Below are 14,763 nucleotides of genomic sequence, written 5' to 3'. Positions count from 1 at the left end.
AGAATGTCTTAACAGCTTGCTTATTTTTGCCCAGGCTTATTTGGAAATATTCGACCTTGGTCCACTGTATTTTTCTGTAATTTTCTCATTAGCCAGCACAAGTCTCAAATTTAAATCTTTCAGGATCTCAGGGAGAAGTCTGGGTACAAAAGGAAAACAAGAATGTGATTTAATTCTATTTACTTAAAATATGTTTTTAAATGTTAACAAATTCAGGTAAATTGAAATCATGTAACTTTTCTCATCATATTGGAATAAAACTTAAAAAAATACAAAGAGGAGATTCACTTAATTAATTGGGTTTTTAAATCAGTTTACAAATATTTGACCACAAAATGTGCATATTAGTAGGAATCAGTTGTAAACTCTTAAGGGTTTTCAAAAATTAATGGGAGATATTAAGTGACTGAGTCCTAAAATTACTTTAGGTCCATATGCGTTAAGTAATTTGTTTCAATCAAGAGAAGGAGATTAAAATGTTTCCAGTCTACTGTGCCTAACAGCTGAAGCAGTAAAAGTGCAATCTCCTGTATACCAAAGACTGAAAGGTGCATATGTAGTTAGTGTTGATCCTAAAATTGATTGTATCTTGGTCAATTTGCCTTCAACGCATTCTCTTTTTGAGCTCATTATGCAAAGGGAGGATATCATGGAAGGTATTTTCTTAGTTCATACACAATGTAAAAATTGAAGACATATAGAAAAGATTTTTGAATTAATTATAAAATGTAGAATGAGTCTATGTCAATTGTCAGGAAAAGATCCAAATAAAATTATAGTACTTCTTACTAATTCTGCGATTATGCCACTATGGTTTATCAATGGTGATTGGCATAGAGCTTCTAGTAACTATTTGGGAGAAATTCATAACTAATGTCTGCTAAACAAACTTATGCAGTTTATAAAAAGAACTAAATAGAATCTTCCATATATAGTAAAGATAACACCAATCCCAGAGGCACCAACATTCTATACAGATGCAAATAAAATGGGTAAGGTAGGAGTCAGAGAAAATAAAAAAGGTGATCAAAAGTCCATATACCTCAGTTCAAAAATCAGAATTGTATGTAATGCTTATGTTATTATTATTTTATCCTGAATAAGTTAATATAATTACTGGTTTTTGTTTGTTTGTTTGTTTTGTTTTGTTGTTTTTTTTGTTTTTTGTTTTGTTTTTTGTTTTTGTTTTGTTTTTCAAGACAGGGATTCTCTGTGTAGCCCTGACTATCCTGGAACTCACTCTGTCAACCCAACAGGCCTCAAACTCAGAAATCCACCTGCCTCTGCCTCCCAAGTGCTGGGATTAAAGGTGTGCGCCACCACCTGTTGCGTCCCATGCCCAGTTCAGCCTCAGGCCTTTGGCTGCTTCCACCCAAAGCTTTCACCTAGGGAGTTAAGCAGAAAGACCTTCTGCAGACTATTGGCTTATCTCTGAAAGAAGTTGCCAGAGAAGTTCACTTTGAGATACAACTAGCCAGTGACAATGGCAATTGCCTGAGGACATCTGCAGACATCTTAGCAGTTGGTGACTCCCTCCTGACTCTTCCCTGACTTCTCAATGTTTATGTTATGCAAATGTCATTGTAACCTAGTGATACAGTTTGGCTCTCTCTCTTTCCTATAAATGCTGAAACCCAAAAGTAAAGAAGTGAGCCTTGATTGGAAACCCTCAACTTGGCTTCCTGTCCTTTTGTTCTCTAACTCTGTGTTTCAGGTTCTCCTTTTCTTCCTTCCTTTGAGACAGAACCTGGTTCATGAAACTGTGGGACAGTTTCAACCACCACCCAGCATTACTGATTTTTTATATGCAGAAAGTTGTTTTGCATATAGAAGCTGCTGTATTTTTTCTGATTACTCACAATTAACTTTGTAATTTATATAATTTGAATAGGCTATCCAAAGTAGAAACTATCTGTTATATTTTACTCATATTCAGTCTCATACAAGTTTACCAGGTCCATTAGCACAAGGAAATGAGTAAACTGACCAATTGCTAATGTGAAATGTGTTAGAAGCCTCTGCATTTCATAAGAAACATGTTAATAAAAAGGGCTTAAAGAAAAAAATTCTATCACTTCAAGAGAAGTCACAGAAATAATAAAAAAATTTTTACATGTTCCCTATACAAATAAAGTCAGGTACCTGCTGGTTACAACCCTACAGGGACCAAAATAAACAATATCTGGCAGGCAGATGTTTTTTATTTTGCAGAATTTGTAAAACAAAGGAATATACACCATACCATTGTCTTGTACTCAGGGGTACAATGGATGACTGACTGCTTTAAGTTCTGAAAACAGTGATTGTATAATTACACATATTGGAAATATGGCAATTATGAGGATATCTGCACAAATTAGGATTGATAATGTTCCAAATTTTGTATCCAATAAGATGAGGCAATTTTTTCTACAATCCTAGGGTATATAATCAAGATATAGTCTTAGAAGTTGGTAGCATTGATAAAATAGCTCCTCCCACTTGGCTGAAGTTGTTTATTAGTTGTAGGACTTCTTCATGGAATTTTGGGGGTTGCTTAGGTATACTATCATATCATCTGCAAATAGTGATACTTTGACTGCTTTCCAATTGATATCCACTTGCTATCTGCTTGTTGTCTTTTGCTCTAGCCAGAACTTCAAGTAATATATTGAATAGAGTGAGCATCTTTGTCTTGTCCTGGATTTTAGTGGATTTCTTCTACTTTCCCTCCATTTAATTTGATGTTGACTATTGTTTTGCTATGAGTTGCTTATATTATGTTTAGGTATTGCAAACTGGTACAACCACTCTGGAAATCAATCTGCCAGTTCCTCACAAAATTGGAAATAGTTTTACCTGAAGTCCCAGCTATACTCTTGGAAATATACTCAAAAGATGCCCCACTCTACCACAAGGACACATGTTCTACCATATTCATAGCAGTCTTATAATTTAATGGCCAGAAGCAGGAAACAACTCAGATGTCCCTCAACCAAAGAATGGGTACAGAAAATGTGGTTTATATACTCAATGGAATGCTATTCAGCTATTAAATACAAGGACATTATGAATTTTGCAGGAAACAAGATGAAAATATCATCCTGAGTGAGTTAACACAGACCCAAAAGGACATGCAATATATGTACTCACTGATTAGTAGATATTATCCAAAAAGCACAAAATACTTAGGATACAACCTACAGACCATAAGAAATGTCACAAGCAGAAATATCCAAGTGAGGAGATGTCAATTCCACCTAGCAGGAGGAAGAAAATAATCATCGGAGGCAGAGGGAGGGAGAAACCTATGTGAGAGAGGGTGAAGGGAAAAAGGGAATAGGTTCAGATATGGGAGATGGAATAGAAGAGAAACTCAGAGTTCCAAGAGAATGAATGGAAATAAGCAGCCTCAGGGAGTGGGAGCTAGGTAGACCCCCTCAAAAGTACCAGAGACATAGGAAGCATAGGAAGTGAGACAATTTCAGGACTCATTGAAAGGTGTCTCATTGAAAGCAGAGAGACAGGACCTTAAGTGAAGGGACAGGTTTACTAAACCACAGTCAAAATTCCTGACCTAGAATTGTTCCTGTCTAAAAGAACTTTAGGGACAAATAGAGAAGAGACTGAAGGAAGGGAGGTCCAATGATCAGGCCCAAATGGGGGTGGGGTGGGGCACCAAGGCCTGAAACTACTTTGATGTTTTGTGCTTATAGACAGGAGCCTGTCATGGCTGTCCTCTGAGAAGCCCTACCTGTAAGCCCCCTTTCCGTCCAGCGGAAATAAGGAGGCAAACACGAGTCCTTCTCCAAGCAGATTTTATTCAGGAACCTTCAATTTTACTTCTTCTTATTAATCTCTCTAATCTCTATTATCTCTCTCAGCCTCCTGAGTAGCTGGGACTACAGGCGTGCGCCACCACAACCGGCTCATAATAATCCTCTCCCTGTAGAATCTAGTAGCCTCCAGCTTTCACAGGTTAAATACTTTTCCTGGTCCCAATCAGCATTAGCTACGTGGCAAAGCATAATAGGCTGCAGGAAATTCATACCAGCTTGCATCACAAACTGGAGGCACTCAGTTTCTCCAACTAATGGCTTGATTATCAATGCTCTCTGCTCTGGCCAGAGACCAGGTGTTCAATATATGGTAGCAGCTGCGGCTCCCCACACCTACCAGCATCTGACTGAGACAGAAGAAGATACACCCAACCATCTGACTGAACTTGGGGACCCATTTGGTTGAATAAGAGAAGCATTGGAGAAGCTGAAATGGAGAGCAGCCCTTTAGGAAGGCCAATAGTCTCAACTAACCCAGATCCCAGAAGCTTTCAGAGACTGAGCTCACCAACTGAGCATACATGAGCTGGTTCAAGACTCCTGGCACATATGTAGCAGAGGTCTACCTTGTCTGGTGTCAGTGGGAGAAAATGTACTTAATAGTTTAGATACTTGAAGCCTCAGGGATGAGTTAGGCCTGGTGATATAGGGGAAGCACCCTCTATGATGCAAGTATGAGGAGGAAGGAGATGAGGAACTGTGGGAGCAGGGACTGATGGAGGGACAACAACTGGAATGTAAATAAATAAAACAACTTAGAAACTTGTTTTCTTGTTTTCCACTAAACCAGTCTTTTATTATATTTTATTGTTTTAAAAAATTATTTATATTACAAAAGTTATGCTCTTCCTGCTTTCTCCTCTGTAAACACCTTATCCCATCCTTCCTCCCTCTTCTGATATGAGGGAGCTCCTCCATCCACAACCCACTCCTGCCTCACTGCCCTACTTTCTCCTACTTTGGGGCATCAAGTCTCCACAGGAATAAGAGCTTCCCTTCTCATTCATGCCAGGTAAGGCAATCCTCTGCTACATAAGCAGTAGGACCATGGGTCATTCAATGTGCATTCTTTGGATGATTGTTTAGTCCCTAGGAGCTCTGGGGGCTGATTGGTTGATATTGTTATTCTTCCTATGGGGAAGCTGCAAGACTTTTTGGCTTCTTCACTTCTTCCTGTAACTCCTCCACTGGAGTCCTGGTTCTCCATCCGATGGTTGGTGTGAGCATCCACATCTATATTGATCATGCTCTGGCATAGCCTCTCAGCAGACAGCCATACCAGGCTCCTGTCAGCAAGCACCACTTGGCATCAGCAATAGACTCTGGGTCTGTTGTCTGCAGATGGGATGGATCCCTAGATGGGGCAGTCTCTGGATGGGCTTTCCTTGAGTCTCTGTTCTACTCTTTTGTCCCTGCATTTCCTTTAGAAAGGAACAATTCTGGGTTAATATTTTTGAGATGGGTGTGTGGCCCCATCCCTCAACAGGAGGATGTTCCTAACCTCTGGATATGGTCTCTATAGGTCCTCATTCCCCTTTGTTGGGAATTTCATCTAATGTCTTCCCTGTTGGGTCTTGGGAGCTTCTTGCTTTTCTGGTATCTGGGACTTTCTAATGGCTACACCTAGTTCCCCATCCCCACTGCTACATATCTCCATTCAATTTCCTGACTTTTCCCCCATCTCCTCTCATACCCTTTTCCCTCCCCTCTTCTTTCCTCCCAGGTTCTTCCCTTCCTCTACCTCCTATGATTATTCTGTTTTCCTTTCTAAGTAGGACGGAAGCATCCACACTTTGGTCTTTCTTCTTCTTGATCTTCATATGGTCTGTGAATTGTTTTTTGGATATTCTGAAAACATATTTTCATCCTTTTTTAAAAAAAACTAGTTATCATGACATTAATTAATTAAACCATAAAGATAAATTTAAAAAGATAATAAGAATCATTTAAGGGGTCAAATGGAAACTTAAAACAGTAGAAGCTTCCTAGAATATATACAAATAAAAAGGAAATCTAAATGAAACAACCACATAAGAGGGATACAGAGTCCAAAGGAAATCTATCATTACCAAATGAAGCTCCCAGTACTTGGAATTCCTTTCATTTAATTGAGGTATTTTCAAAGATAGTTGCATGGGAAATTCGAAACAACACAGTGAATTGTCAAGGCTCTTGTTTGCTCTATAAAAACTGATAGTAAAGCCAAATTCCTGAAGTCATCAGTTCCACAACCCATTGAACATGGAGGCTGTAACTATCTAGATGCTTTACCCTAACTGTTCAAAGTTCGTGATATTGGAAAGTACCATGCACATTACATGCAGAGAAAGTTAAATACCAACCCAGCTAAAAAACCTTCAGAGTAGAATAGTGACTAGCCAAGAAGATATGATTGTGCAATAGTGACATAAAGCCCATGAAAGTAACCTACCAATATCTGGTTTGACTCAAATAATGTGCTACATGAGATGAAGCCATTGCCAACACTGCTTGGGTAGTCAAGAACCTAAGACTAGATAAGCCAGGGGTGAAGAAGAAAATCAAACACTGGTGTTCTTCTAAAAGAATGTAGAAATAAAATGTTCTTAGTGGTACTGTACTGGACTCATAGATCTGAGTCTTGCTAAATCATCATCACAGAAGCTTCCTCCATCAGCAGATGGGAAGAGATACGGAGACCCACAGCAGAGAGTTAGAGACCTTCAGACACTCAATCCTTTACTGGATGTCTCCATTAAATTATTTTGCTCAGGGCCCAGGGAACTTTGTGAAGTGATGGTAGGATCCGAGCCAGAATACATAGAGGATGCCAAGGAAACAAGGCTTTCTAAACACAGTACAATGGGTACATATAATCTAAGAGACTGTGGCAACATTCACAGGGACTGCACAGGTCTCACCTGATAATATCCTAGAATAGAAATAGATAGTAGCCCATTTCTAACTCAAAAACAGTTTTCCTCTGATACCCAGTTGCAAATGAATAATTTGTTTTATCCAACACTGTGTCACTTGGGGAAAAGCATCACCACCCTGTAGACGACAATCAACACACAGTGATCTCAATGCAATCTTTACACATCTTTTGCATACCTATATCTATAACTATATCTATATCTATCTAATCTACATCTACATCTATATCTATCTACACACACACACACATATATATATACTTCAGGTTTTGTATTCTTATAGGTACCTCTGTTAAACTTGTCTGCTTCTATGCCTTTATATCACCTACTACTGAATGTTTATTGTTCCTTTCTTTGTCTCCTGTTCTACCATGTTTTTCTCTATTCTTGTTTAAGTTTGTTTTAAATTACTGTTACTTAGTTTCTCATTATTGATTAGATGCTGTTTTGTTTCATAAGGAGAATGAGAGGAAGAGGAAAATCTAATCAGAATCAAATATATGTACAAAAACTTTTTCCAATAAAAGAAGTACATAATTGTTAACTTGTGGGGTATGGTTGAACCCTAGTGATTCCAGAAGAAAAGAAGCAGAGATAGGAGAATCCCTATCTGGTAACATCCTATTAGCTAAGAGCATATATGTTAGGCTCCAAGTACAAAAGAGACACACTATAATAGCATGAGATGAATGACATAAGAAAACCAGCAGCCAATGTAGTCTCCTGGCCACAATGTGTGCATGAACACACTTCCTTTGTCTGTGCATATACACAGAAGCACACACATATTTACAAAACCCATATTGCACATTTGTATCTGTATATAAATAATTTTATTTACCAATAATATTTCAATAAATGTGAATGAAATGAAGTATAAATAAAAACACTTAAGAAAGTTTCATATATGACTAATTGATTAACTGTAGTTAAAAAATGGAAAACATAAATTTACATTAACTTCATTATCCAGAAAAGAATTAATAAACATTATTAAAACTATAATTTTGACTAAACTTTATGAATAAATATAGATTAAAATTGTTTCAAGAAAAGGCTTACAAAGCAATTATCAGTGAGGAACTCCTTTTGAATAACCTCAGCATCACGGACAATTGTAAGATAAGCAAAAAGAATAAGGAAGAGAATTCATGTAGAAAGAGCAATTATTCTGTACAATGAACTTAAGAAGTTTGTAGTATTTGGCATCTGTAATGTCAAAGAATATATGTATGTAATACCACAAACTACTTGAATCATATGAAGAATGTCACTGTGCTACATGAACAATTGAAGATTGAGAAGGATATGTAGTTTAGAAAAGGTATGACACTTGTACATATAAATAAAAGTAAGTGAATAAATTTTAAAGGAAGAGAAAAATCATTATTAGAAAATCTAGTAGAACTTGGAGTGCAATTTTTTCAGTGTACTGATTATTCTCTTATCAGAAGTGATTTGTAATAAAGGAGTTATTGTGGGATACGCATACATCACCAATTTCTGAACAATCAGGACGACTGTGTCATAAATCCATGACAAGGTTGAGGTGACTGAGATGATGAAGTCTAACCAGTACATGACCACAAAGAAAACTACCAACAGCAAGATGGTCTGAGTGGCCTTTTTCTCAGGGGATGCTCTCAGGTGGCTGATGCTATGAAGATGCTTGCATTGCCTCTGATGTCTGAACAAGATAATCACCATGTATGTGCCTGTGGTCATCATGACTCCTACAAGAAACACATCTCTGGAGACTGCCACTGTTAAAATGAATCCTCTGATGATGTAGTTCATTGGGACAAGTGAGCACGATTTAGTGACCTTCATCTGGTGGGTTTCACTCACGTTGGTAAAACCAGAAACGTAAAAGATCAACCTACTACCGAATAACAAATTGAAAGACCAAAGACAGAAAAAAACATAGTTGATGTGTGTTTTTACTTTATTCTTAAATTTTGCCAAGAAGGAGGTACTGGGACTGATGGTGACAGCCTGGACCACACTCAGGAGGCAGGTGATGCAGATAGAGAGGCCTCTCATCACTCTGTTTATGTAAAAAGTTGTCTTGCATTTTATGTCATTCCCAAATTTTAGTGACTCTAATATGTTTGCAAGCAAATTATCTCCTTCAGTGATAATCATCATTATGTGAATGAAGGTCAGTTGACAGGAGATCAGGTCCATGGGTTTAGGTCTGTCACTTATTATTATGGAAGCATAGAAAAAAAGGAGAAACATATTGGCTAGGACTCCAAGCCCAGCTTGGACATAAAAGACATTCTTTAATGAGGACATAAGTGGAGAGTATATTCATCTTAAAAGCATAGTAGAACTGTATTTCATATATCTGGAAAAAAAACAGTAAATATGTGAAACTTGGGATTCATTGGACAGTTTGTTTATATCATCATTCTATTTTGTGTATTAGTTCTTCATTAATCTGTCATTTCAAATTCTGATATTTCAGAATGTACATAATAGCCCACATTTCTATATACCATCCATGGATCTCCTAGATATAAAAATTATAGATAATAATGCCTACACTGTCATATGTATACAGAATGAAGAGTTTTTCTCATGCACCTTAGCAGAATGCCTTAGAAATTCAATCCTACTGATTTCAATTGTCTCACTGAATAGTTAACTCCTAAAACAGTTCTGATGAGTACAGAACATTAATCATATCTATGTAGATGAACAAAATACATATTGGTATGGGGAACAAATCATAAAAGCAATTCAAAATATCAGGCAATTCTGCCTCATATTTTATAATTTTACCATTCTCTTTTGTTTCTATCCATGCTTTGACTCACAATTCTGATGTAATCACAGTAATAATTCAAGATTATCTCACAATTTTAAGCACCAAAATGTCGATCTCAATTCACTGGGTTTTTTTATTAGATATTTTCTTTATTTACATGTCATATGATTTTTCTTTTCCCAGTTTCCCCTCCCAGGAACAAACAAACAAACAAGCAAAAACAACAAGAATAAACCTCTGTTGGCTCCCCCCTCCCCATGCTTGCCACCCCACTCTCTCCCACTTATTGGCCCTGGCATTCCCCTATACTGGGGCACAGAACCTTCACAGGACCAAGGACCTCTCCTCCCATTGATGATTGATTTTGCAATCCTCTACTATACACATGCTGCCAGAACAATCAGTCCTACCATGTATGTTCCTTGGTTGGCGGTTGAGTCCCTAGGAGCTCTGAGGGTACTAGTTAGTTCATATTGTTGTTTGTTTTTAATATTTTTTCTCCATGAAATTTTACATCCTGAGAATTTAGAATTGAAGACATAGGTACATAGTTGTACTTTCCCACCCAATTCATAATTTAAATATTGTAGTTATAAATGGTCCTAGATGGATTCCAGTTCACTTCCCATCACATTAAAATGCTTTGTGAATTCCAATTAAGGATTAAAAAACTATCTATTTTTCCTTCCTTTTGTGGGGAAGAAAGGTAAATCACTAACATTATTCCTTATTTCTAGTCATCCATGTTATTCTACCTTTCTACACTTTTCTCTTTATTTATCTCCCCCGTCTTCACCTAAGAACCCAATCACTTTTCCATTTTCGTCTTTGATAAATTCTGTCCTGCTACTCCTCCTTAGCTTCTTCCCTACTTCTGTATGTAACCTGACACTTTACTTCTAAATAGCACTGCCTTTCCCATTTTCTTGATCAGATACTTGTGTCTTGCTATTCTGCTGTCTACTGCTCCCACACTCACCCCTATCCTGGCTGTGGTCTGATTTTGCTTTCCTGGTTTCCAGTTTCTAAAGGTTACATAATCACACCTGATGATGTTGGAGCCTCCAAGAAGAGAGAACATGTGACATTAAGACAAACACTATTTTCCATAGATTATGACAAACATGTAATTCTGAAGAGTAACACATTGATATTCTGTTTGGGAATTCCTGTTTGAGATCACATACTGTCAAAAACAAGGTCTCATGTTTATCATATATCACCAGGACCCAGAAATTTTTAGTTTCATTTAACAGTCTTACTTTTGGTGCTTATGTAAGTTACTTGGTCTGGTTACCAGGATCATTTTATTTTTGACTTGATTTAATTCAGTACTTTAAAATCAACTTTGTGTTAAGAAATTAAAAATGACTGTCCCAGAGTTTTGTAAGAAAAAGAGTACCTAATTATATTTTCAACTTCACTTTTATATTCCACATATAGAGACACATGCATGCAAGTGTAGAAATAATGTAAAGTTAGTGGAAGAGACCTTCCTATAATGTTCCCAAGAAGATGACATGATAAATCACACATTTTATATTCATATGACTTTTGGTTCTAACATGTTTAATGTAGTAAAGAAATGGATCTATCTTAATTTCCAGAGCAAATCATGTAATTCTATCATCCACATTCCTTTACAGTAGCTGCACACTGATATTCTCTTTGCACAAAAGCTTTGGGATTAAGCTGCAGAGATGAATTCGTGGTTAAGAGCACCTTTAACTCTTACAAAGGAGTGAGGTTAGACTCCCAGCAATGGTATGATGGCCCATGACCAACTGTGACTCTATTTTTGGGGCAACCCATTGCCTATGACTGTAATAACCGGGAGTAGGTAACCCCACTCTCAAAGAACCATGAAGGAGAATGCTGAAAAAGCATGAGGTTAATGTATTAATTGAAACTGGTATACCAGGGTCAACTCTGTAATGGAGACCAGAGTGACCAAGAGGAAACAAGGCTCTAAGCTTTTATACCATTTCAGAACAGAGTTTTACAACTTACAAAGTTACAATTTACAACATGGGTAGTTACACTTTATCTTGTTCATTGTTCTTTAGTTTCTATTGATCTTTCTTCCCGGTTAGGATAAGACACCTGTGACTCTCAGGAGGGGTGGGGGAGATCCTCTCTCTGAGGAAATGTCTCTTGGAAAAGGCACATTCCTTGGGGATGGATGTTTGCTCTGTAAACTCTCCTAAAACCCCTTTGCCTAAAGGATAAGGGGACTTCCTTGCTTTCTGGTATCTTTATGGAGCATCCCCATTTGACTCAATTTCTACATGACATAGAATGTTGGTGGTTCAAATAAATGCAAGCAAGCAAAAGAGTTACGTATGTAAAATAAAATAAATTCATCTTAAATAAAAATTCCAGAATAATACTTAACATAAGCCATTCTCTCCAAATTGAAAGAACAGTAGTCATTACCAATTTTAAAACTGCAAAAGCACAAAAGTATATGGATAATAATTTTGTAATACTTTTACATCTAAAGTATATTAATGTAGCACATTCAGTATGAAAAATATATAAAAATGATAGCATAAGGTAACAAATACTAATCTGAAGGGTTTTTCACTTTTTCCAAAGATATTTTCTTTAAAGACTCTCTTCATATCCATTGCTTTGTAAATGCTCATCACATACAGAAAATTACACATCTACTAAATGATCAAGCGGCATCTTTCTCTGGAGTTCACTAAAGCTGAGACTGGATCAGAAAAGACTATAGCTACCATGACTACAGAGTTGTTAACATATGCATCCAGTGAGAATATTCACTTGTTTTATTTGAAAAACAATTGCAATTCTGGGGCCTTCCACATTTGTTTAAATTGTAATATTTTTTGTAAGTGCTAATACCCAAAGTGTTCCCATAAAAACTCATAAGAGTGGAGAAGTCATGACTATTAAGTTGACCCAGTCTGAAAAACAAAGCAGTGTTCATATAGCTGTCTCCAGAAATGTGCAATAAGAGACCAAGAGCTCTATATATTAAAAGAAAGATTATTTTACCTCCTCGTTCTCACAATATTTGATTGTGGTACAGTTTTTGTTCATGAATTTATGGTGATCTTTGACTTCTGCTTTGTGGAGATTAAGTAAATTAAGGGGCATACAAACATAATAGATGAGAAGGGTCAATTTTATCTTAGCTTTACCACAATTAACGGGGAATGACCTAAAAGCAGTAACAGTGCTCAGAGAGAAGGTATGTGACTTTTAGGTGACAAGACACATGGTGCTGGCTGATGTACTGTCTATTGTCAGCAACAAGAATAAGTCTTCAGGAATCTCAGGAGATGAAGACCTTACCTAGTTCCATGAAATCCTTATGGAACAGATAACGACAGCAGAAATAAACACTGATTACTTACTAATGTAGTAATTCATAGCAATTACCAGATACACTTAAATAACTAAAATCAGTGAATTGTTGTTTAGAAATTGAGTTTACTGCAGGCATACCAGTAAGCCCACAGATACTGACTATAATGTTACAACCTCACATTTCTGAACCAGTTCCCATGAGAATAAAGCATCAGCAGCAGAGCTGTCACTGCAGAGATGTTGTCCAAGTAGTCGTATTCAGATCTTCATTAGAAGTTGTATGGCATAATTTTGGGAAGGATATAAAAATGTTTACTGGGAATGGGTGTGTGTATGTATTTATGTACATGCTTATGTGTGTGTGTGTGTGAGTCTGTATGTGTGAAATTATTAGACTACTGAGACTAAGAATTGAACAATGACATAGTGTGGAGCATGGCAGCTAATATGAATACCATTACAAAAATGATTGAATATGATAATTAAGTAAAATATGTGCATAAAGTAACATAAGTAAAATGAATTTTAAGGAAATGGAGCATATGTCTTCTGTTTCTGATTGACTTAAACAAATGCACGGGCCCTGCCTAGCGTACCAGTGCAGAGACTTAATGTGAATTACCAAAAAGAAACTAATGAAATCTGGATTGATTGCAAACATAAACTCAAGAATTATCATTTGTTTATTTTAGTATTGATAATGTGTGGCTGGTCACATAATAACATTAACTGCCAGTATTTTGTTCCATTTTTAAAAAAATTATCAGTTTCATAATTCTACATTACCTGTTCTACAGTTCAATATTGTTGGTATGTATATCTTTGTGTATTTGTGTGCACATGTGCATGTGCATGTGCGTGTGCGTGTGTGTGTGTGTGTGTGTGTGTGTGTTGAGGAAAATTAAGGAGGGAGACAGCAACCTATACAATTTTACAACAGAAATTATGATTTGTAATTATTGGAGGAAATATTGGGGGATTTGACTTTAAATAATTTTATATTGTTTGAGAATAACAAATATTTTCCTCACTGCTAATGAAGTGTTTACTGAAAAAATACCAGTAGCAATGTTAAAAGGTTTCATTTAGAAAACTTAAAATATTAAAACTGAATTCATTTTCATTGAAACACTCAATTTTCTACTGAGACTTATACAGTTCACGTGTTTGAGCAATAAGTTTACATGGATTTAATAAATAAGTAACATGAAAGTTTCAGGTCCTTTTGGATTAAACAGAAAAATTTACTTTATTAAAAAATTTTTTGTGGGCTGGAGAGATGGCTCAGCAGTTAAGAGCACCCACTGCTCTTCCAGAGGTCCTGAGTTCAAGTCCCAGCAACCACATAGTGGCTCACAACCATCTGTAATGGGATCTGATGCCCTCTTCTTGTGTGTCTGAAGACAGCCACAATGTACTCACATAAAAAATAAAATAAAATAAATCTAAAAAAAATCTTTTGCAATAGAATAAACAAATATCTAAAATTTAAAAAAAAAAAAAACAACATATAATGTTAAAATGTCTTATAAATTCCTAGGTCTTGTGTTGAAACTTTCCTAAGAATTTCCAAATGTATGCAAACATAACAAACTAGAAAATTACTAATAAACACTAAATTAGTTAATGTTTCTTGAATATTCCTAACTTAAGTTTCATTGTATTAAATGCATGCAGTCAGTTAACTGGAGAAAAGAAGTAACATGAGAAAACACAAAGTACAATTGGAAATGTAGCTTGATACTATAAAATGTACTCCTGCACGCCAATAAATGTATTTTCTTTCTTTTCACCCTATAAGGTATTTCAGTGTTTTGTTTCATGAATTGAAAGCTAACACCACTGGCAACTGGAATTCATAGAGTACACACTTGGGAGAATTCTCTGTCAGATGTGCTCTCTAAATTATTGCACCTGG

The 14,763-nt window shown here is 36.4% G+C and overlaps 1 protein-coding gene across 2 annotated transcripts; it reads right to left on the bottom strand.

Moving 5' to 3' along the window:
• Positions 1–7,551: 7,551 nt before the first annotated feature.
• LOC116098141 (vomeronasal type-1 receptor 100-like) lies at positions 7,552–12,620 on the bottom strand. Of its 2 annotated transcripts, XM_031380857.1 has the most exons (2): positions 12,531–12,620; positions 7,552–9,083 (listed from the first exon to the last, which is right to left on the bottom strand). In XM_031380857.1, exon 2 carries the CDS (start codon positions 9,029–9,031, stop codon positions 8,132–8,134), a length of 900 nt encoding a protein of 299 aa, XP_031236717.1. In that variant the 5' UTR covers positions 9,032–9,083; positions 12,531–12,620; the 3' UTR covers positions 7,552–8,131. The 2 variants fall into 2 exon arrangements, with proteins under 2 accessions (XP_031236717.1, XP_031236716.1); XM_031380856.1 differs by lacking the exon at positions 12,531–12,620 and having other exon boundaries at positions 8,054–9,121.
• Between the last annotated feature and the right edge of the window lie 2,143 nt (positions 12,621–14,763).

The sequence above is a fragment of the Mastomys coucha genome, unplaced genomic scaffold (genome assembly GCF_008632895.1).
Source record: "Mastomys coucha isolate ucsf_1 unplaced genomic scaffold, UCSF_Mcou_1 pScaffold20, whole genome shotgun sequence".
Taxonomy (NCBI): domain Eukaryota; kingdom Metazoa; phylum Chordata; class Mammalia; order Rodentia; family Muridae; genus Mastomys; species Mastomys coucha.
This window is presented reverse-complemented; position numbering and strand designations above follow the sequence as displayed.

Coding starts and splice junctions, on each gene's coding strand:
- LOC116098141 (XM_031380857.1), bottom strand. CDS start 9,031: ATGTCCTCATTAAAGAATGTCTTTTATGTCCAAGCTGGGCTTGGAGTC.